Source organism: Lepus europaeus, chromosome 7 (genome assembly GCF_033115175.1).
Source record: "Lepus europaeus isolate LE1 chromosome 7, mLepTim1.pri, whole genome shotgun sequence".
Classification (NCBI taxonomy): Eukaryota; Metazoa; Chordata; class Mammalia; order Lagomorpha; family Leporidae; genus Lepus; species Lepus europaeus.
In genome coordinates this window covers 118,138,722-118,159,384 of record NC_084833.1, presented here as the reverse complement: position 1 = coordinate 118,159,384, position 20,663 = coordinate 118,138,722, and the positions used below count along the sequence as shown (strand labels likewise).

Here is a 20,663-nt window from a genome sequence, read left to right as displayed (position 1 = left end):
GGCCGGATATGAGGGAGGGAAAGCAGGAGTAGGGGATGTTTGATCTGTACTGGTGCATTTGTAGGGACAGTGCCTGTATGGACAAAGGCATATGAGTAAGTAGCCAATGGATGAATTTAACCAATTTAATCAAATGCACGCAAGCCTTTGGAATTATGAAGGCCAGAAAAAATGTAACCCGATGGGTTCAATTGAAGCAACATTTGTTGTCTGCTAATTTCAAGCACTATGCTGAATGAAAAAGAATAACTAAGATAATAATAATTAGCATTTGTATAACTTGCCAAGTACAAAGCACTTTTACTTACACTCTCCTTTTGACTCTTATGAGTAAGGCAGGTAGAAAACTTAAAATACGCATTGTGTTGATCACTACCATTCTTACTTTGCAGATAGGTGAGGAGATTAGAAAAGCTGATATCTGGCCTAGGATCACACAGCTATAAAATGGGATTGAGTTTGGCTTTTCAAACTTCAAATTACTTGTGACCTTCATGGACTCATTCTGCCAGCATCACATTAATCTGGCAAAACACTCCAGCATCTCACAGCCAACCTTACTAAGATTTTGTATCAGCTTTCTTAGACAAGAAGCATCCTATGGGACACAGCATTCTCATACTCCACGGTCTGCACTCACAGTTAGTTACATGCTGTAGCTTGATTGACTGTATATGGCTAAGCAGCCCCTGACGAAAGAGAGAGAGAATGAGAGAGAGAGAGAAAGGGTAGGTGTTCCCCCTTTAGTAAAAAGCCCAAACAAGCCTCAGATTCTGATATGCTCTGTAGGTTACAATTGGCAAGAACAACCATATAAAAATCCACCCAATCTTCAATTTGTAGCAATTAATGACAGCTTTTCTTTAAGAAACTCAAAGCCACTAGTTATTCCAGATTTTACCAATTCATGGAAGAAGAAGGTTGCACTACTAATCTTAATCCTCTTGGGTAGATGGAGAAGCTGAGGTTAAGAAAGGGAGAGTAATCTCCCAATGTCACCCAGCCAGCCCGAGGCAAAACCAGGTGCAGAACTCCAGGTCCCCAGACCCAGAGCCAACTTGCGCACCTTAGAGGGACCGGTACATAGGATGTGGCACTCCCCCCAGGGAGCTGGTACCACTGTGTGCCCAGATAGGTCTGCCATGAATATCTTTCAAGGGTGATGAGCAAGAAGTATAGACTGGGGCTTGCTGTAATTACAGTCAGTGAATCTTCTCTGGTTAGAAGGGACTGGAAGCAGAAATTGCAAGCCACCTGTTCCACTTCAGATGAGGCTGACCACTTAATTGACTGCTTGTCGGTGCAGGCTGTCTGCACTAAGAGGCACACTCCTCTCCCCTTTCTAGAGGATCTGAGTTCAGACTCCCATTCACTAGTAAAGGGCATACCAAGGCACCCCTACTTCAGTGACCCTGCTATTTTCCTACAATAGTTTTACCTTCACTGAGGCGTCTGTCTTTGTCCTTGTAAGTGTGCTGGTGTTGCGCCCACTGATAAAACATTCTCTCCTGGTTCCAATTATTTTTAAAAATTAAGCATGCAAATGTCTGAACAACATTTATTAAACTTCTAGGACATTTAGGAGGAAAGAAAAGATGACCCAACAAGAATCCAAATCATCAAAGAGCTCTTACAAAACCAGTATTTTGAGTCTTTAATTGGAAGTGAATCAGAAACAGGCGTGTGAAATTTCCCATAAAATACACACAGGGTTTAAAAAGTTTTAAAAAGGATTCTTTGGGCAGAGAAAAGTCTGGGTCATATCCAGTCCACACTGATGGGAAGAAATGATTAATGTCATGAGCTTCAGACCCAGCCCGCTGCTGAACTGTGGCTTGTCCACGAAATCTTCTGGAGGTAACCCCCAGCACAGCAGAGGGGAAGAGCCTGGTGATCCTCCACCATACTCCAGACCCAGGAAGTGCAGGTGGAGATCCACGGATCTCCAGAAGGAACAGCTTAGAAACCCAGAGCAGCAAATCCATGTAGCTAGGTGCCCTGGAGAAACTGTCCTCATGTCCTGAAACGACACTTCTAGAAAAGTCAACTTTCTTTCTCCTTTCTGGAGAAGTAAAGAGAGCACAGGTCCCCCAGCCCCTGACCTCCAGCGAAGTTCCTGTTTTTCCCTAAAGAACCTAGTTGAGCAACATTGCTTGTACCCTTTAATCCTATGTGCTCTTTAATGCAGAAGGCCAAGGTCAGATCAGCAGAGTTCTCTACAGTGGGGAGTTGCATGAGCTGATGCAAGGGTCTCTGCTCTGGGGTTCCTGAATGGTCACTGACCTGGTACAGAGCTGGTGGCAGAGCACAGTGCCAGGAAAAGAGAATCCTCCCACTTCGACATCTTGGTGCACTCGAGCACTTTCCATTTGACATGGCCAAAGCAGGTGAAGGGACCCCGGCACACCAGTCATACTCAGAACCTCCCTCATCTACTCTCCTCGAGGCTTATACTTTCCAAATCATTTTTCTCATTGAGAACACCCGCTGAATGCATTTTCATCTGGACATGGTACCATGGAGAATGGAGTTAGGAGAAACTAGTGTGAATTAACCATGGCAAAGTAACCCTCCCAGAGGCACCTCTCATCCGGGGGATCTACATTTCAGTTTTATTTTTTTCCCATTCCAATTCAGTGAGGTGTATAAAGAGAAGACCCTACATTAGTTACCTGCCCAGTTCCCTAGGAGTATTCTGATGATGGTGAGGAAATAGAACCGGTTAACAAAGAGAAGCATGAGTTCTCTCGGGTTCAATGAGCCCTGATATCTCTGCTCCAGAAAACTCGCCTACTGTGGAATGTGATGTTTGGGAGCATGAACCCCCAACTGCTGCTCCCAGTGTCTCCTGCCTCATTATCATCTTTAGAAGGACTGCATCCTGAAACTTCTCTTCTTCTGGGCGATGGCCAGCAAGTGTTGGGGGTAGGTAGTGTGTGTGTGACAGCTGCTTTGGGATATATGACCAAGATACCAACAGTTCTCTTAATAGTGCTCCCTTCTTAGGCTGAGTTATACCTAAAGGCCTTACTGTGTAAGGTGCAGAGCAGACAGTTGTGGTAAGGAATGATATGGCATACTCCAAGCAAAATTTCCTAATTTCTTCTTCAACCAACTTTGACGGCCCTATAGATACACTCTGAAGCGTTGTGCCTGTGTGTATGTTTCTAGAGTTAAAATGCCAAACATAGAGAGGCTGAAATCTCTAATAAGAGGGTTTCCTTGCAGACCAGTCATGTTGAATTAGGGTAACAAATGATTTAATCCTGGAGCGATGCTTCATACAACTCTAGACAGTGAATGTAATGGGGCTGTACATGCATAGTTAATGGGGAGAGTGGGTTAGTTTTCCCTCTTTGAATGAAATGAAACTATAACTAGGATGGGTTCAAGCAGCTCGTTCACCATGTGGGGTGGCACGTGGTGTTCGGCGGGATGTGCACAGAATGCCGAAAAGAAAGGCAAAGGCAGGCTCTTGGCTGTCGGCATGGAGCATGGAAATTCTAAAATAATACGTTCTTCAGTGCTAAATTATGTTTGCTCCCAAGGATCCTTGGAGCTATGGTGTTCTTTGTTCTGCCAAAGGAAAAAGGAAATATATCAGGAAGCTGGGCCAGTCCACAGGAAGTCTCACTTGGGCTGATAAAAGGAACTGATGTGAGGTGGCTTTGGATGCAGTTATAAGTCAATCAGCCTTGAAATAACAAGAAATGCTATTCAGGAGAAACTGGAGCCTGAAGTCAGCCTTGCTCAGTGATTTCCTTTAACCTTGCAAAACATTCCCTTCTTTGTGTTTCTTATAACCTCCCAAATCTGTTATTTTTTAAAAAATTGTACATCACTGAACTAAAGAGAATGAAAAAAGAGAACACGAGAGACTAAGAGAGAGGGAAAAGGTAGGAGGGTAGAGGGGGAAGCATTGTTCTAGAATATACTATTCTCTATTGAGCTACAAAACACCTCAGCAATCACCTCTCCAGCTCATACTGAACCTGTTGCTTTCACCATCTCTCGCTTGCTCACCAGTCCACCTGCTAACAAAGCCAGGCAGGTTCCCCCACCTGGGACATACGGAACTTAGGCCTTCCTGAGTAAAGAGTGGACAACTGAGAAATTAATGAATCTGCCCAGTGTAGAGTGTAGATGGGGTGGGGGGAGTCCCTTGGACAAAAAGACGAAACAACCACGTATATGGTCCACTATATGGTCTCCAGTAGAGGGCTTAGGTTTGGAACTGAAACTGCATGGAAGCTCATCGGTCCACCTGGCTGAGTCCTGTGAACTCCGAGATAATCAAAATTAGGTTCAAATCATTGTCTTTGCACTTTCTACCTGTGCATAGGACCCTGGCTAAGTTACCCAACCTCTCCAAAATGGAAATGACACTACGTTACAGGGTTGTAATGAGGGTCAAGTGTATGTCTTAAAGATTGGAATAGGTATTGGCATCTGGGGTGGGATAACTGATTCGTTCTTTTGCTTCTTATGATTCTGAATGCTCTTCCTCATTTTCATCCCTCCTTAATGGAGTGAAACTTCTTTCTTTTAGATGAGTGCTGGGAAAAGAAAGGCCTATGCCAGGACCATTTGGGTCCATGTGAAATGCTGGGTGACACAGTTTCAAACTGAGGTGGGGTCTCTGGGGGTAGGCTATGTATGCCCATAGCACAGCACCACCTCCTGCTTTAAAAAGAAAAGGAGCCTTCCAGAAAACTCATTAAGAGGCTCAAAATTCCTCTTGGACATCAAATAAGTCCTCCAAATTTTGTTTTTTTAAAAGTTAAGTGTAAATGAATCAAAACCAGACAAATTCAATTTCCCTTCAATTAAACAGGATTTTTTTTTTTTTTTTTAAGTCAGGGGAAAGGCGCTTGGGGCCAAATGTGTTTTGGGTTTTAAAAGAGACCAAATTTTGGAAAAGAACCCAAGACCCCAGAGCAGAGAGAGTCAGGCCTTATTCTTAGTTTGCATTAACGCAAAGGGGAGAGCAGAGCTCCAGGGTCACTCAACAATAAACTCACAGCTCACAGAAACTCACAAAACATCCCCTAAGAGCCTCCTATGGCCCTGGCCTTGATGGTCACTCCACGGTGAAACCTGGCCCTGAGATTGTGCGAGAAGAGCCATGTGGAACCAGATAAAATACCTAGGAGACCTTTAGATCGTCACACAGCAAGTAAGATGCAGTCGTATAAACATGAGAATTGAAAGAGAACTTTGAAGTTGTGCTGCAGTTCATACATGAGAAAAACCCTTGCCCTGAGAACTTTCACGTGAATGGTAAGGAAGTGAGGAGCTTCCCAAGAGCCAGATCACAGGCAGTGTGCAACAGAGCAGGAGTGAAATCCAGGCCTGTGGAATAGGTTGGACTGTTTCTCCCTGCACTACTACAAAGTGGGATCCCAAAGTCCCTGGCTCAGGAATAGAATGCTTTTCACAAGTCTGTTTCTAATGATCCCTCTTTATTTCTTACATCAGTTTTTTTCAACCATAAAAGTAATATACTAATGATGTTTACAAACATACTACACAAATGCGTAGCCTGAAAAGTAAAAGTTGATTTCCCTGGGTCCAGAGGCAGCCACTGTCAATAGGTTCCCATATGCCCTTCTAGAAATTCTCTATATATAAACAATCATACATATGTGTGTTTTTAATTTTTTTACATAAATGAGATTATGCATTTTGGCTTTTATCCATGTAATAATATACCATAGAGAACTTTCTAAATCAGTATATGACAATTTATTTTATTTCATTTAATAGTTGTATTCACATATTTTCTTATGTGAATCTCTTCTAACTAATTTGTCTAGTCCCCTGTGGATGTATATTTAGATTATTACCATTTTTTCCATTACAAACAATGCTACAAACATTTTGTACATACATATGTCTTTAGTACATTATCTGTAAGATATATCTGTAAAATTAGAATTGCTATCCAACTGTACAAATACTTAACTCCTCAAATAGATGTTACCCTCTAGAAAGATTGTACCAAGTTACATTCCTACCAAGAGGGTACGACAGTGACATTTCCCCTGCCTCTTTCTGCAGTGGGCACGGCTGTGCTGTTTTAATCTTTATTGTCCTCCATGGTCACAGACGTTGGAATTCCTTTATTTTCATTGGGATATCTTAATCAAAATATTTTAGATTCTTTTCATATGTCCATTCTATTTCTTTTTCTAGCATCTTCTATTCATAGCACCTTTGCCTCTTTTCTGTTGAGCCATTCTTTTTTCACTGATTTAAAAGTAGTCTTTGTACAATAAAACATTTTCCCTTTGTCTTATGTATGAGAAGTATTCTTTCTCAGTTTCTCACTATCTTTCTGCTTTACTTATGGTATTTTTCCCTACGATAATTTATAAATAGAAGAACCAACACTGGGAAAAGGAGAAAAATACAAAGGGGTCTCCTTGGCCAAAGTCCTGGCTTTCCAAAAATATCCGTATAACAGACTAACATCACCAGGGGTGACGAGGAGATGGAGACTAGAAAGGAGTTGTCATTTTCAGGAAAACATACCAAGCCATCCCTATAATAAGAAGTCACAAAGAGAGATTCTCCCAGTAGGTAGTGCCTCTTTTGGAAACTCTAATAGCCAAAGCTTAAAAGTCAGCAAGCTAAGAAGCCTCCACTCTCTTAAAAACCTGGAAGAAACAGTACAGACATTTGTTATTAGTCACCTATGTGGATGCTCTGTTGGGTGCTCTTCCTGGTGACAGGTGGACAAATAAAGGGATGAGTATGAATTAAATGGTAAATGTCAAAAGGAAAACTGACTCGGCAGACTTAAACGTTTCAACCTGAATGGATACTTGTCCATAGATTCTCACAGCATTAATGGCCACTCAGAAGCTTAGTAAGAATGATAGACTTCACACTTCTGCTACACAGATGGTACTGCAACCTAGTTCACTCTCGGAGTTCTTCCTAGGCAAAATCAATGAATACACACATATGTAAGCCCCAAAATTCTGCGACTAGAATGTTAGATCCCCGTAGACATGCAAATCCCACATATGTCTAGAATGCAGGGTGAAAGCTTCCAGGGCACCTGTAATTGTGTGTGTGCACTGAGATAGGACACAAGGTCTTTGATTACTTTAGACACACAGCACTGGCTGGACCAATGAGCCCTGATCTTGAGAAAGCATCTCAGTGTTCAACTTTGCCTTCCCTTCCAGGTGCTTTGAGAAAATGGCATACATTGAGATTTTCATCACTAACGAAAGGGCAGGTGCACTGTTTCCCTGAAGATGAGCACTCTTAAGTACTTCAGTGTTTTGGTTCATTTCTGGAGCTATGGGCAATTTTGAAGCTGCCAAAAAGTGGACTGGAAGTATTTGGAGGTGCATCTGAACACGCTGTCTCTGCTCTTTCTTGAGCCTATGGATTGCTTGGGTGAAAAATCAGCAAGTCATCGGCCCAGTCGACCCGTGACAGAATGTCAGACCCGTCTGAATTTCTATAGAAATCTGATTTGAGTTTCAGGGAAACAACCTTTTCCTTTGCTGACTCATTCTCAAAGAACTGGTGGGGTAGCCCAGCATGGACAGACCCAGTGAAGAGACAGCACAGGGTGGGATCCCCGGAACATTGACCAACAGGGCACAAGTGAAGGGGTGAAAAGAAGAATTGTGTTTTTATGAGGTCCAGTGAAATAGGGGATCTCCTCCCTCCTCGCTGTCATATTTAATAAGCCAGTTGTCTGGTCCTGACTGCTGCAAACTTCTTGTGTGGCCTCTGAAACGTGGTGTAGTCACTCCCATCTCCATGTCCTAGAGACTTCAACGCAGGAAGGACTCAGCCCCTAGGAGATTTGGACAGCTCTGTAGATCATCCCTCTATTCCAAATGTTGGGTCCCTCCTTTCTATATATTTTACAAGACCCAAACTCTTAGTGATGGTTTTTATGGCCCGTCATCATTTAATTCCACTCAGTCTTTCCATTCTCACCCTTGAGCTCACATTCACCCCCCCCCCCCCCACCACCACCAAGTATCCCACTCCTGACGTTTGGTCCTGTGCAACTGCTACCTGTCCTTCAAGGCCAAGTTTCAGATGAGCTATGCCAAGAGGCAGGTGGCTGGGGCCGGCACTGTGACATAACGGGTAAAGCTGCTGCCTGCAGTGCCAGCATCCCATATGGGCGCCGGTTCGAGTCCTGGCTGTTCCACTTCCAATCAAGCTCTCTGCTATGGCCTGGGAAAGCAGTAGAATATGGAAGATGACTCAGGTCCTTGGGCCCCTGCACCCACGTGGGAGACCCAGAAGAAGCTCCTGACTCCTGGTTTCAGATTGGCGCAGCTCCTCCAACTGGGGCGTGAACCATTGGATGCAAGATCTCTCTCTCTCTCTCTCTCTCTCTCTCTCTCTCTGCCTCTATTTCTCTCTCTATGTAACTCTGTCTTTCAAATAAATAAATAAATCTTTTTTTAAAAAAAAAGATGCAGGTGGCTAGCATATATAGAAAAAGCAGGTATTCTGGAATCAGAAATGCCAGGCTTGAAATTTGGCTTTGTCACCTCTTAGCTCTAATCTTGGACAAGGTGCCTGACCTTTGATTTCTTTTTTGTCATAGAAGCTGGAGATGTGATGGCATTGCTTCTCAGAGGACTGTTGCGAGGAGGATATGCAAACATATATGTCAGAGTGCTTGGCAAACAGCAGAGGGGCTAATAAATATGACTATCAGGTCTTTGTCTGTCTTTCCAGTTCAAAGTGCCCTCTGCTTTCTCGGGGCTATTGTTAACACCTACTGCGTGCTGCTGGCACAGAGACATGGCTTATCCTTGGCTGGCTCTGCCAGGCAGCAGCCCTTCTGGCATGGGTGGTGGTCCATCTTCACAGAACTTAGAGGCCTAATTCAGCTCCTACGTAACAGTTGTGGGATTACACTAATGTAGCCAGTCAGTTTGTGATGCCCATGAGGCTGAGGTTCTAGATCCTCCGTAAGGCCACCTCGCTTGCACAGTAGAGCATCACTCCACTAGTTACATAATTCTGCCAACTTATGAGGCAGTAGCCCTACGAGTGACAGTGTAGGGACAGATACCCCTATCCTCTGCCTCTGGAGCAACATCTCAAAATGCATAGGCACTCTACCAGCTCAGCAGCAGAACTGCAATACCAAGAAGGACATCACCTAGTAACACCATCCACTGACGAACTAACACATGAATGGGACGAACACTACCGATACGAACTCACTCGTGCAACAGAAAATGAAACAAGGTGTAGTCTGTTGCAGAGGAAAAGACACCTGCCTAGCTCCAAGATTACTAAAAACGCTATTATGGTTGGTTGAAGGTTTTGAGGGTGTGTGTATGTGTGCACGTGTGTGTGCGTACACACGTGTTTGTGTCTCTGTGTGTGTATACACATTTTTGTCCTTTGGCTTATTCAATTTGTTACAAAACAATAAACAAAAGGTAGATTGTTTTAACTGCAGGGCAAAGAAAGTCACGCTATTCAAAACAAAACAAAAACATTATTCTATATCTACACTATGCAGCAAGTTGTCAAAAATGAAAGAAAATAGTACATTTTCCATTTAACTCAAAATAATTGATCTCTAATCTGAAAACCTCTGTATCAAGCTTCAGTGGAATGAGATTTTTTTTTTCCCAGAGAAAACTAGGAGTTTGCCAATGACTGAAATACTGACTTACAATTTGGGGGAATTTTCTGGAGTTTGAGGTAAGATAGAGATCTCAGTCTACTAGAAACCTTGCCTGGTGGCTCATCACCATAAAATTGTTTCCTCACTCCCTCCTCTCTTCCTCCATTCTTTCCTTTTTCTGCTCCCCGCCCGCCTCTCTGTCTTTTCTTGCTGACAGCAGCTAAACATTGCGGCATTAGACCAGTGCTAGATTTCTAGTAAAATAGGCTTAGCATAAATAAACAATGTCCAATGTTAACTAGGTAACCCCAGACAAAGAGAGACATCAAAATCCTAAATTACCTGTTATGCAGTTGTTATTAAAGACCAAATTACTAAAGTGGGTGTTTGGGATGGCTGCACCTCCTATTGGAGTGCCTGGGTTCAAGTTGCAGTTCGGCTTCTAATTCCAGCTTCGTGCTAATGCCCCTTCTGGGAAGAGAACGGTGATGGCCCAAGTGGTTGAGTCCCTGCAACTCACATGGGAGACTCGGACCGAGTTCCTAACTGCTGGCTTTGGCCTGCCCAGCCTTGCAGGTTATGGGCATTTGGGTGATGAACCAATAGATGGAAAATCTCTCTCTCTCTCACTAATGAGGATGATGATGATGATGATGATAATAATAAATAATAATAATAATAAGCACAACTAAAAAAAATTTTCAAAGACCTACTTACTGCACAATCTGGAAAATGAACCCACAAGATATATTCTAATACATCTAATACATTAAATAAAATACATTTATTTAAATAGTCAAATATTCAATTATTAAAATAGTTGAAATAAGAACTCAGTCCACCTGCCCATAACCTTTGGAGGGAATTGGTCATTTAATAAAATAATACACTTTTGGTTGCTTCTCAATAATGGTGACTTTCTTCACTTTGTCTACAGGAAAAGGATTCATTTTGGCAAACAGTTGTGTAAAAATCCTACCTGAAAACTGGGATTTTGTGTTTTCTTTAAGTAAGGAAATAATTCAAGATGATGCTAATATATCATTCACTAAATAACAGAAGAGTCTTTAGTTCAAAGTGCCAGATGCTTCATGATTTTTCTTTTAAAGACTTCTCTTTCTGTCTCTGTCTTTCTCTCACACACATACACATGCACACTGCTTCCAGGAGTCTACGATTCATAACGACATAACAAAAGCAAGTGACATGTTCTGGGAATAATGGAAAGAACAAGAGGCCTATGGGTTCAGAACCCTGAACTGTCATCCTGACTCAGAAAGCAATCAGCGTTGTAATCTCGGACAATTCATTTAACCCCTGGGCGCACCCTCTAAGTGAGAATGTCAAGCTACGAGCTCGAAGGCTCTAAAACGGCAAGCCTACTGTCAGTTCGAATTTGAGCAGGAGCCGAAGGGAGCATTCTTTTGTAGGAACTGTTCGCACACAAACCAGGGACCCGATCAACTGACTGGTAGAGCCCGCCTTGCCCGGATCCTCCTGAGTGTGGGCCATGTGAAGAGGCTGAAGGCAGTCTGAGGACAGCAGCACAGTCTCTGGTCTCCTGTGCCTCTTCCCCAGGTCTCGGTCACAGCTTCCCTGCCCTGGCCGTCACTGTCTCCCAGGCCTGCATGCTCCTTCATACTCCACTGGCTCCCAGAGCCGCAGTCACCCCAGCCTTTCTTCCCCTTTTGCACTGCCATCATTTGTTGGTTGTGTCATGTTTTACTTTTCCAACGTAAAGGATAAGAGTGGCTGGTAGCTTGGCTCAACTGTGACCACGAGGCGCTTTCCTTGACCATCCTGACTGGCCCAGCCGCATCGCTCTCCACCCTCCTCTGCTTTGCTGCTCTTCACGTATCAGCACTGGGTGTAGACGACATTCTCCTTTGCTGAATGTGTCTGCCACCTCCACTACAGTGATGTGCCCTGTTCTATCCTCAATACACAAGGCAAAGCTTTGGAATACACCAGGCAGGGTACTTCAAAAACTTCATGGGAAATGGCATTAAAACATAAGTTTATTTTGATACAAAAATGTGAAACCCATGTATAGTTTTTCATTAAATGCATTTCCAAGTACTGTTGAAAGACCTCTCCTGTGCATGGATTTCAACATGTTTTGCACTCTAATAAACTTACCTTTTAATTCTATTTTTCATGAACTTTTTTTGAAGGACACTTATAATAGACACCTCATAAATACCTTTTGGAACTAATAGACTATGTGTTATGATAAATCCAGACCTGTGATCCAATTTTCTGACCGATCAGTCCTCACAAGCCTTATCCCAAAGGAGTTCAACTAATGAGTATCTGGCTGAGTAGCAGACTCTATTCAGTCCTTACTGGGACTTGTAGCAAGGAAGTGCCTTGGCCTCCTTTTAAACGTGAAGAAATTGAGGCTCAAGGCTCTAAAGCACCAGCAAGTAAACAGCAGAGCTGAGAATGAACCCATGTCTTCTGACTCCAGGTTTGCTGTTCAGTTCCCATTTCCCAATCTCATTCCCCACATCTGCATGATGATTCACTGATGATTCTCCATTAAGGCACCACAGGCTGTGGACCAAGCTTCCATACAGCACATTGATTGGGTTCGATGGAAGCAGGTCTAGCACTGAGATGTGTTTTTTGAAACCAGGTCATTTCTTAAAGCAGCAAGCAGTACCACGTGTTTTTCAACACTGATAGTATCACTGTGGGGAGCAGGGGTGGGGCACACTGTTGTTCAATATTGCAGCTATCTTGTATGTGGCAAAAGAAGAGCAGCATGGCTCCTGCAAAAGGGAGAGGGTGCTCAGAGCCTCCCCAGGGGACATTCTTGGAAGAGAGAAGAGGACACAGCTCGGGAGGACTTATTATACCAAAGACAACAAGTAAGGGTTTCATTATCACATGGAGTTGCTCAAATGATGCACCGAAATAAAGGGCCTCTGTGAAGAAACCCAGACTTCTGAGATCCTGCACCAGATACCTTCTGAGCACTAAGACCGGCAGGCATTTTTAAATACAGAAATGCCTGTATTTGAGGAAGAAATATGCAGGTGCATCAAATCTCATGCTAGAATCATTCAAAACTGATTTTGTCTTAGGGTGTTCAAACCGGAAGTGCACACTCTGGATTTGTGTCTACACGTTAAACCTGACCTCTAGTCTCCAGGCCTCTACCAGTATAGCACCGCATTTTGTGCCCACGTAGGCGAGAGCACTTGATCATGATATGTTAGGCATACGTAAGACTGGAAATACACAACTGTAGAGGTAACTTAGTCCCACCGTTGTGTTTACAGAGATTAGGAAGCTTAGACATGCACACTGGACTGTGCGTTTTCTACAAGGACAGCAGAAGTCAGCTGGCCACACTCCTGATCCACTCTCTTCTCCAAGCACAGTACTTAAACCATTGTGGGAATGGGATCTGGAAACCCCAAGATCCGAAGGTCACACATGAACAGGAAACTGTGGCTTCCACACAATTTAAATACCCAAGGATAAGCTAGAGACTGATGCCTTCTGAACTTCGGGGTGTGCAAAGCCACTGCTCTGGGAGCACCTCTGTGTCGCCACGGAACTCAGGTGACAGACTAGAGTGCTCATGGGAAGGTCTGGGAGAGGCTCCCAGGCTCCCACCACCCACACGAGAAAGGCGGACCTTTGCTCTCCTCCTTGGCATGAAGAGCAGTTGGTCTGAGGCTTCCTCGCCGCTTGCCCTGCCAATCCCTGTGTGCATCTGAAGAGTTAGCACATCCTGGGTACACAGACCACAGCTTCCTCCCTCTCTGCTCAGGGCCTATGCATAGAGGTCTGAGCAGTGTGGAGCTATTGCTTCACTTCTCCTTAGGGTGTCCACATCAAGATCCTGGAACTCTCTTACCACCCTCCCCCATCAGAAGGGGCAAGGGGGTAGGGGGGTAAGTGCCAAGGATCCTGAATGGAGCCAGGGCCAGCTTTCTGGAGCGGAACCTGTCGCTTTGAAGCCTGGGGATCCAGCGCCACCTGCGTGCACACACCACCAGGAAGCAGAGAAACAGGCAGAGGTGGCCCAGGGACCCCTCCTTGCAGGTCTACAGAGGCATCCTCTCTCACCCACTCCCTTTAAGATTGAGGAACCCCGGCTCTTACTCCCCGTTACAATCAGTCATCTATCTCATCTCCAGATTTTCAAGTCGCTTTGGTTGGTGCCTTCCACCCAAGTCAGCATATTTCAAACTTTCAGACACACACACACACACACACCTTAGAAAATAAAAACCACCACCCCACCCAGTCGATAAAAATCTCTCGAATCCTCTGAGCCCGTCATCTACCTCAACCTCCTCTCACTCAGCTCTGAATGGGGAGTTAGCTCGTTTGGGTTCCGGGGAATGGCGCGCCCTGCCAGTCCCCACCTCACCAGCCTAATAGTTTTTCCAGACAAGCCCTTGCTTGGCGAGGCGCGGCGGCCTCCCGGTTAACTCGGGTCCCATTCATTCCCCCAGGTCCTCTAAGGCCAGTCCTATTAGGGGGTGTCCCTCCTCTCTGCTCCTCGCTCCCACTTCCCCCTTTCAGAGGGAGCAGCAGTCACCCTTCCCAAGCGCGACTCGGAACCCACAGCCTCCCCGGCCCTCCCGGCTGCACTTTGCAAACGCAGCCTCCGGCGTGGCGGCGGGGCTGGGAGGACAGGCGAGGCAGCCCGAGCGGCTCCGAAGGGCTCGGGCCCCTCTCTGAAACGCGGAGGGCCGGGGCGCCCCGGAGCTGCGCGGATCGAGGCTGGGAAGCAGATTCTAAGCCGGAGAAACAACGAGGCCGGCCGATTAGCACCGAGGAGCCGGCCACAGAAGGACCGAGAGGGAAGGGAAACCAGGCTGCGCTGATACGTAAACAGGGGCTTCCATCTGGACGAGCCCGCTCAAACAGACCCCGGACGCACTCCCTCGCACCCCTGTCCTCGCGCAGCCAATCCGCGTACCCGCGCCAGGGCCCACCGGGCAGGGACCCCAGCTCGGTCCTGCAGCCCCCGCCCCCACCGCGTTCGGCCTCTGGCGAGACAGAGCCGGCCGCCAGGCGAGTGCCCAGCGCCGAGGCCGGGGCGCCCTGGTGGCCCGGTGGGAGCGGTGGCCCCGGACCCAGGGCTCCAGCCCCAGACTCCGATACGCGCCCCACCGGATTTCACGCCGCCCCCCTGCCACAGCCCAGGCGGCAGCACGGTGGGAGGGGGTCGGGTTCCACCTCGGGGGCAGGGGGTGCGAGGAAGATCGCCCTCGCTGGGGAGCCCGGCCGGTCTCCCCGAGAGTCCGACCCGCCACCCCTACTAGCGCCGAACGAGACGGCGCGAAGCCGGGGGCACGGAAGGAAGGGAAAGCCGCCACGTCTTCCGGGACCCCGGCACCCCGCGCCCCGCGCCCCCGCCGCCCCGCCGCCCAGTGCCCCGCCGCTTACCTTAATAGTCCCGTCCATTTGGCCAAGTCTGCAGCCGAGCCCCCCAATATTCCACACATTGACCCGGTTACAGCCTGACCTCGCAGCCCCTTCGGATTAGCCCGGCGCGGCCTCCCTGGCGCCCTGGGCCCTCCCCGAGTGCCCCCTGCGAGCGCCCTGCCCTCGCTCCCCTGTGCACGTTTGTTGTTGTAGCGGAGCGAAAAAGAGACAGTTAACCGGATGAAACTTTTTTTCAGCTAATTTTGGGAAGTGACTTCACTTTGCGAATCGGGGAGGAAGTCCTATCTCTCTCTCTCTCTCTCTCTCTCTCTCTCTCTCTCTCTCTCTCCTCGCACTCTCTTCTCTTCTCTGCTCGCCTTCGTCTTCCCACCCCCACACCCCCTCTTCCTCCCCTCGCCGCCCGGTCCTGCTTTTCGCATCACACACTATATAAATATAGCGGAGATGCCCAACACTTTCACACACTGCGCACACAGGATACTTGCTCCTGAGAGATAAGAGCTGGCCGGGAACAATGACGGGGTCCACGCCCCGCGCCCGCGCGCTGATTCCTGCCGTCTGCAACCCCCCGCCCCATCACCTTCCCCCCCAAATCCAAGGCCAAATGCCTTTTGGCCTCTTTCCTTTCCCGGGGCCGTTGGCCGAAGGTGGCTCTCTTGACTCATTCACTTTCCGTTTCTTCCCACAGATACGTTCATTAATGCTTTTTCCAGCCGGAGGCAAACTTTGGGGAAGGTTGGGGGTGGGGGGGTGGGGGGAGTCGGCAGAGGGTTTACCCGGACTGGGGATAACCTGGCGCCTGCTGCCTGGGAAGAGCCGGACGCAGACCGAGGCAAAACAACCGCTGGAAAGTGCACCCAGTGGAACTTTTTCCACTCGGGCCCTCGTCTGCGGAGATGCAGCGGATTCGCCGAGAAGCTCAACCACTCTTCGGCGCGGATTCGGGGTTGCCCCGCGCCGTCGGGGGCGCGGCTCCACTCGCAGCGCATTGTGAGCGGAGGGGCACCCTCCGGGCGCCGCCGCGCCTCGGTGCTGGGCTCCCGGCGCCCGCCGAGAGAGCGGACGCACGGCACCCTCTGTCGCCTATCGGCAGCTTTTGGGGGTGGGAGGGTCAAACCCCTCGCGCTTACCCGGACTTGACGGCCCAAGCCCTGACTCCCGGGTCACAGCGTCCTTCCGATTCCACCCCGGCCCCCCAAGGAGCTGACGCTACGGCTGGCCAGCCGGTCCCCGTAGCGCACCCCGCCACGGCGCGGCACCGACCCAGACTGCACGCTCCGCTCTGGCATCCACACCCGGCCGCGAGATCGGCCTCCCCTCGGCCCTGCAGTCGGTCCGGCCCACCCGGAGCCTCCCTGTCCCGCCGCTGTGCCGCCGCGCGCCTCAACTCGGGCAGCCTCAGGGGTCCTGGCGCTCTCGGCCTGACACCGATCTCCCCGATCTCCACGACAGGTTACCTTGTCCACGCTCTCCAGACCACGCTTTGGACTTTCCCACTTTTATTTAAGAGTCCGCACGGGAAAAAAAGGAAAAAAAAATTCCAGAGGAGATCCGAATGAATTGGAAAGAAAAAAAAAAAAATTCAACAGGGTGTCCACGGCGGCGAAAAAGGTGACTTATTAATTCTTTATTTCTTCAGGAGCAATTGAGCCCAGAGAGCTCGCTCGCCTCCCTCCATCCCTCCCTCCTCCCCCTCTCGAAATTAGTCTCATCAATTCAGCTCCAATTTGGGGTTTGACTATAGACACGGGTCTGAACGTGACTAGACCTGGAGTAGCGGGTGCAGCCTGCCAGCAATTGAGACTCAATGTGGGAGTGGGGGGTGGTGGATGGTGGGATGGGGGCTGGCCGACTCCCCCCCTCTCCTGTCTGCTTCTCAATCCAGGGGTCTGCTACGGGGCTCCCCTGGGACCGCCACATCTGGTTACCGCTAGCGGGGTCAGTCCTCCCCCCCCCCCCCCTTTGCCTGGGGCCACCAGTTCTGGAGCTCAATTAAAAGAAATCAGGCTTAACCCTTTCTTCCCCGCAGCCGGCCTCCCGCCCTCCTGCTCTTCCCTTCAGCATTTCCACATGCTTTCCAGAGAGGAAAGAGGTTAAAGGGAAAGGAAGAATGAATTACATCCTTTCAAACCCCAAATTGTTTCCTTTTCAGCCCAGACTCCACCGACCTTCAAACGACAACTGGGTGTTCAGGAGGGTGTGGGGAGACCTGGCACCCTTAGCCACATTGCTCCTCTTTCACAGTCAACAAGGACAACAGCTCCAGCAGAAAGAGGCCCCCTTCCTGGTGCTAGGCAGTCACAGAGGCGCATTACAGGCCCCCCAACAAGTGGGAGCTACCCCCTCCCCCCCACACACACACACCCTCCTAGCTCTTTAGAAAGCACCTCTGTGGCAAACGCGATTGCTAGGTTGCTTTTTCTAACTCCTGTTGGCCCCACAAATGACCGATCGGTAGTCACGCCGACAGCCCTGGACATGCCCCCCACCCCCAACTCCTCTTGGCACTCTATGCCTCTCCCACTGGAGGTGCTCTGGTATGAAACTGGATTGAAATGAGACTTGCTCTGCTGTGCTAGCTGTTGGAACTCTATAGCACTTTCTGTTTCAGCGTGTAAAACCAAAGCCAGGGCAATTTCACAATGGGGAGGGTGACGACATAGACACCATTGCTTAAATCTTTGTGACTCTCAGCTGACACTGCCATGGAGCGGTCCTGCCTCTGCACAGGGGTCTCCACCCAGAAAGAAACCAGAAGCCACCCCCGTACACACCCCCAACATCAAGCTCTGTGCTTCCCTCAATTTGACTGTCAGACTCTCTCTGCCCGGTGCTGACATGCTGGTGGGCAAGTGTGCCCCATCTAATGTAACTTGGGTTTGGTGTTCAACTTCGCTGCTGCTGCTTTTTGAAATCCTGAACCGGGGAACAGCCCTAAGCAAACACAACAGTCAACAAGCCGGTCCTGTTTCATGTGGTTACCACCGGACAGCTGGAAAGATGGTTTGATCCTGGCAGCTCACAATGTTTTCAGGAGCAGCCAAAGAGAATATTTCGAATGTTTGCATTGAGACAAATTGATACAGAGCCTGCGGTGAGGCCCTCTGCAAAGGAAGCTGTCTTGTCCTGGAGGAGGGGGGGGGGGCTTTCCTTTTCCTCCTCGCGCCCTTCTTTCCTCTCCCCTGCATCCCTTTCTCTCTCTCCATGCTGCCCCTCCCTGGTCTCCAGGCCTAGCCCGAGCCCACACATTGGCACACACCCTCTTTCCTGGCTCACCCTTCTCTTTCCCAGACTGGGCAGGGCTGGTGCCCAGGAGCTGCTAAGGGTACCATCGGGCCCCATTCCATCCGCCCAGCTCTGGCTTTCAACTCAGGGGAAATACAGCCAAGGAAGCTCTGGCTGAACATTTAAAACAAAAACTACCAACTCCTTTTAAAAAAAAAAATACTCCTACAACAAAACAGTACATGGCACATTTCTAAAGCGCGCACGCGGGGCGGATATTCAGGGAAGAATTGGATTTGGAGCACTTTCATTGGAAAGCAGCGAGCTGTCTTGCCTCGCACCGTTCGCACTTGACAGTATTTTCAAAGATGCGGAAGTGCTGCTTCCCCCGGGAGGGGAGCGGCGGGGCGAAACGTGTCTTGGCTCGCTCAATGTCAGCCCTTTTGACCGGGTCAAGACTTTGCAGGCGCGGCTTTCCCGGGCTGCTTTGGTCCTTGCCCGGGTTGGGGGTGGGAGGGCGCGACAGCGGGAGCCGGGTCCCTGGGGTGTCTCGGGACCCCGGGGCGCTTCGGTCACTTGAAACTCCGAGGGATGCCAGGCCTGGCACAGCGTCTCGGGCGGATCCCTCCCGCTCCGGCCCCCTCTCCCTCGTCGGCCCAGCACGGCTGCCCAGGGTATCCGAGCTGGCGGCGAGGGGGGAGAGGGGGAGGGGAGAGGAGGGCGGGGAGGGCGGGAGGAGCGGGGGCGGGCGAACGAGCGGCAAAACTCCAGACTGCACAACTGCAGCTTCAAGTGTCTGGCCTCTCGCTCGAGGCCATAATTAATTTGAGATTTATTTTTATTGGAGAACCCGAGTCTCGTCTGACCTTAGCCAAACAAGGCAGCTCGGGCCGCCCCTGGATGCGCTTGAATGCCGGGGAGTATTTCTGCAGGAAGGCTCTGCAGGCGCGCCTGCTTTGAATTTGTTTCTCAGACTTCATCCACTCACAGATTGAAGGAAGATTTAGAGCCTCTGCTCGCCCTGCGCGCTCCCCACGCTCCTTCTTGCCTTAGCGCCCAGCGGGTTCAGAACGCTACGTGGGAGGCCTCGGCGGCGGGAGGGCCCCGCGAGGGGGAGGGTCTCCGCGCCCCCAGCCTCAGGCGCTCTCGGGCCGGGCCCCCAGACCACGCGGCGTCGATGGGGAAACCCCAAGGGAGCCCGAGGCTGACCAGAGAGCGCAGGCTGACAAGAGGCGGAGACCGGCCAGGTGTCCGGACCCTCACCGGGTGGCGGCGCCGAGAAAGGGACGTTGGGGGAGGCGGGGGCGTCCAGCTTCTTCAGCCTCCGTCAGCTCCCTCCTCCCAGCCGTCCCAGACAATCTGCATGCCAAGTACAGACCTGGGTCCTTGAAAAATGGCTTCAGGACCGGCTGGCGAGATACTGGCTCTGGGCCCGGTCGCTGTGCGAGCTCCGGGTTTAGCAGGCACCTTTCTTCCGGGGGCGGACGTCTGCCCTAGGATGCAGCATGGGCCGAATCCGCAGGATGGTAGGTGGGCGAGCGAGCGCGATTCGGAGTCTGGGGAGACGCCCACAAAGGGAAATGGGAGGACCCTACCAGCTACGCTTGGGGCAGACGAGGAGCTTCCAGGGATGCGCCCGCGAGCGCCGCACACCTTGCCTCTTGGCACACGGCACCGACCGGTCGGCATTACCCCGCTTGGGTTCCCTCGCCTCTCAGTTCCCATGCGGAATGTAGCGTTTGAACTTCCTGGTTGGGGATCAGACTCCCCAGGTTTCATGCTAGCTCTGCACTCAACCCCCCCGCTGCGGCTCCCTCTGCACCGTCGCAAGATGTGTCCGACGCACGGCTGCAGGGAGGCGTGTCTAGAACTTGCCGTGTTGGTCAGCAGAACTTGGGCCTCATTAGTCGCCTCCTGACTCTGCCCCTTACTAGCTCTGTCACTTGACCTGTCAATGCCTCTTTCTCGTCTTCCACAAGCACTGCCTTCTAGAATCTTCATTTGTATTAAGGACTCCGGCCACCACCCTGGCCAGGATTAGGGCTGCCTGTTAATGGCATAGCTTCCTTTCCCACCTCATCCTCTCCCTGGGCTCCCCCACAACCCCTGAGTTCTCTGTGGGCCCGATTCAGACCCCGAGGCTGTGGAATGGGCACCCTTGATTCCTCAGAGCCCGCTGTGTTTGTCAACAACCCCAGAGCTGCATGCCCGACAGGGAATGGCTGAGGCTTGGCAGTCAGTGTGTGCCCCTCTGGCAAATGGTCGGCGGAACAGACCCAAGATTGTCCCTGCCATGCAGACCTTTTGCCTCATCAATGCACCCCTTTGTGCAACAATACAAACTTTGTGGCTGCTGAAAAATCCATTTTTTCCCCCTTGAAAGAGCTCC

At 49.6% G+C, this 20,663-nt stretch overlaps 1 protein-coding gene across 2 annotated transcripts in view; it reads right to left on the bottom strand.

The window, feature by feature from the left end:
• Positions 1–15,887, bottom strand: part of FLI1 (Fli-1 proto-oncogene, ETS transcription factor) — a 132,568-nt gene extending 116,681 nt beyond the window's left edge. Inside the window, exon 1 of one of the 2 annotated variants that reach the window (XM_062197339.1) lies at positions 15,826–15,887. Coding sequence is in view for 1 of the 2 variants with exons in the window: in XM_062197338.1 (XP_062053322.1) it covers positions 15,050–15,067 (18 nt within the window). In the remaining variant the exon portion in view is untranslated. Of the gene's footprint in view, positions 1–15,049; positions 15,327–15,825 lie in introns of those variants that run through there. The other variant, XM_062197338.1, reaches the window with a different exon arrangement.
• Between the last annotated feature and the right edge of the window lie 4,776 nt (positions 15,888–20,663).